Below are 2,788 nucleotides of genomic sequence, written 5' to 3'. Positions count from 1 at the left end.
ATCGATTCAACTGAGTAACCATTTTTTTAGTTTTTGATTGATTTATTGTCAAAGAATTTTTATTTTGAACTGAATTGATCTGATAATCGATTTTTAGTTAACTGAGTCGAACTGATCATTTTGTTCTAGTTAGAAGTGGTAGGAGCCTACATGAGACCTACATATGGCCCATTATCACAAACATTCTACAAATGAGTTTGATGGTAAATTGAGTGTGGCAAACATTTCTTTTAACAATAGCTTATGTTGTTTGATGGTAAAGTATCAACATTCATGTTAAATACACAGCTAAAATTATTAGTAACACACCCTATGTTGAATGTGACATTAAACTCTAGTATTGTTTTTCATGTTCTTTTCTTAGGTTGGTTTGAGTGGGGCACTAGAAACACTATGTGGGCAAGGATTTGGTGCAAAAGAATATCAAATGCTGGGAATTTATCTACAATCTTCATGCATCATATCCTTTGTTTTCTCCATCATCATATCCATAATTTGGTTCTACACACAACATATCTTAGTACTACTTCACCAATCCCAAGACATATCAAAAACAGCAGCACTCTACATGAAGTTCTTTTTTCCAGGCTTATTTGCATATGGATTCTTGCAAAACATTCTTAGGTTTCTCCAAACACAATCTGTTGTGACACCATTGGTTATTCTCTCAGCTATCCCATTGTTGATCCACATTGGTATTGCATATACATTGGTTGAGAAGACAGGTTTGGGTTTTGTTGGTGCACCTATTTCAGCTTCAATTTCACTATGGATAGCTATTGTTTTGTTGGCTTTGTATGTTATGTATGGAAAGAACTTCAAGTTGACATGGGAAGGGTTTTCTACTCAATCTTTTCATTATGTATTCCCTAGCCTTAAACTTGCTCTGCCCTCTGCAGCAATGGTATGGTATGAGACACTAACAAACTCTACTTTTTCACTTTTGCATCTCTTCAAATCTAAATTAGTAGTAGTAGACCCGAAAATTAAATAGTTTTCTCGTTTCTAATTCTGTAAGTTTACGTCAAATTAAATTGCTTTCTAACAAAAAAAAAAATGCAAAACTGAGTAATTCTTGAACTTTTAAGATTTTAATTTTTAAAGAATTTAGTCTTTTTGTATCAAATTCTTTTATTAGAAAATATGGGGACCAATTTTTTTTTTGTTAGAAAAAAGATTATAGATTAATTTGCCAATTTTTTTATATTGGAAAGACTAATACTTTTTATATGAAAATGGGTAAGGATTAATTTAAAAATTTACACCTGGATGAATATAACTTCTAGAATCAACAGTATTTGCAAGTCAAATTGAGAGAATATTGCTGCAAGTTAGTGATAGAGTATTATATTTATGAATCTCATAATTATGTTTTCTTGTTATTCAAGTTTGGAGTATTGGGCTTTTGAAGTCTTGGTTTTCTTAGCTGGAATAATGCCTGATTCAGAAATAACCACTTCCTTGATTGCAATATGGTATGGATGGTTCTAATGGTTTAGATTTTCATTTTCAAATTAATTATTTTACTTTTTATAGAATTAATTCTCTTTAATTAATCTTTAAAACAAAAATCTGCAGTGCCAATACAGAATTCATTGCATACATGATAACTTATGGTCTCAGTGCTGCTGCAAGGTTAGTTAATTGAACATATTCTTATGTTTTAGATCTTATTAATTTTTTTTCAATTATTGAAAAACCTTAGCTTGATGACAGCACCCGAGTTTCGAACGAACTGGGAGCCGGCCACCCGGACCAGGCGATTCGCGCGATGAGAGTGACTCTCACTCTCTCAGTTCTGCTTGGTTTGTGCTTTGTTTTGGCACTTGTATTTGGTCATAATATATGGATTCAAATGTTCAGTAGCAGTTCTAAAATAAAGGAGGAGTTTGCTTCAATAACACCCTTACTAGCAATATCTATATTACTAGATGCTGTCCAAGGTGTCTTATCAGGTTTAGTTTCTTTGATTTTTTCTTTGTCTTTAAATTTGGTTCTTTATAACAATGCATTCCAAAGTTTAGAAATTATTAAGATGGAAAGTTAGATCCACTTGTCTTTATACGAAGTTAACAGTTGAGAATTATTAGATAATAATTTAATCAAATTTGTCAAAATATCTAATAGTTATCAACTATTAAATTTATATGAAAACAACTTAAGTGTTCGCCAATTATTTTATTGGGAGAATTGATCAATTTGACAACATATATATGCAGGGGTGATTAGAGGATGTGGTAGGCAGCACTTGGCTGCATATGTAAACCTTGTAACTTTTTATCTCATTGGTTTACCAATATCATGTCTCCTTGGATTTAAGACCAATTTGCAATTCAAGGTAAGTTTTTGAAAATATTGATTTTTTACTTGTGTTTGTTATTCATTATTTTTAAGAGCAAATTAGTAATTACTCTATATTTTCCTTAGTTTTAGAAAAAATCATTTAAATTCATCCTCTATTTGTTTAAAGGTGGAAACTCAAGTGCAGTCGACTTCACTGTAAAGTTGATAACTAAAAGCCATTAGATGAAAATTTAGTCAAATCGGTCAAATCATCTAACAGCTCTCAGTTATCAACTTCACGTAAAGTCGACTGTATCTGAGTTTTCACCTTGTTTAAATGATATTAATCCAGGATGAAAAGTTAAGTTATATTTACAGAAATATTTAATATTATATTTTATAAGATATAAGGTTGTGTTTGGTTTGTATTTTTATTTTTATTTTTGATATTTTTATTTTAAAATTTTATGAGAAAAAGAGAAAATAATAAATTTTTTTCTATTTT

The 2,788-nt window shown here is 30.3% G+C and overlaps 1 protein-coding gene across 1 annotated transcript in view; it reads left to right on the top strand.

The window, feature by feature from the left end:
• The window catches only part of LOC107613956 (protein DETOXIFICATION 18), a 4,831-nt gene that overhangs the window by 1,290 nt on the left and 753 nt on the right, over positions 1-2,788 (top strand). Inside the window, exons 2-6 of the mRNA XM_016316157.2 lie at positions 365-909; positions 1,389-1,475; positions 1,579-1,635; positions 1,717-1,955; positions 2,220-2,338. Of these exons, the coding sequence (XP_016171643.1) occupies positions 365-909; positions 1,389-1,475; positions 1,579-1,635; positions 1,717-1,955; positions 2,220-2,338 (1,047 nt within the window). The remainder of the gene's footprint in view (positions 1-364; positions 910-1,388; positions 1,476-1,578; positions 1,636-1,716; positions 1,956-2,219; positions 2,339-2,788) is intronic.

Source organism: Arachis ipaensis, chromosome B08 (genome assembly GCF_000816755.2).
Source record: "Arachis ipaensis cultivar K30076 chromosome B08, Araip1.1, whole genome shotgun sequence".
In the NCBI taxonomy this organism is placed as follows: Eukaryota; Viridiplantae; Streptophyta; class Magnoliopsida; order Fabales; family Fabaceae; genus Arachis; species Arachis ipaensis.
Note: the sequence above shows the minus strand (reverse complement) of the source record. Positions and strands in the feature narration are given on the sequence as shown.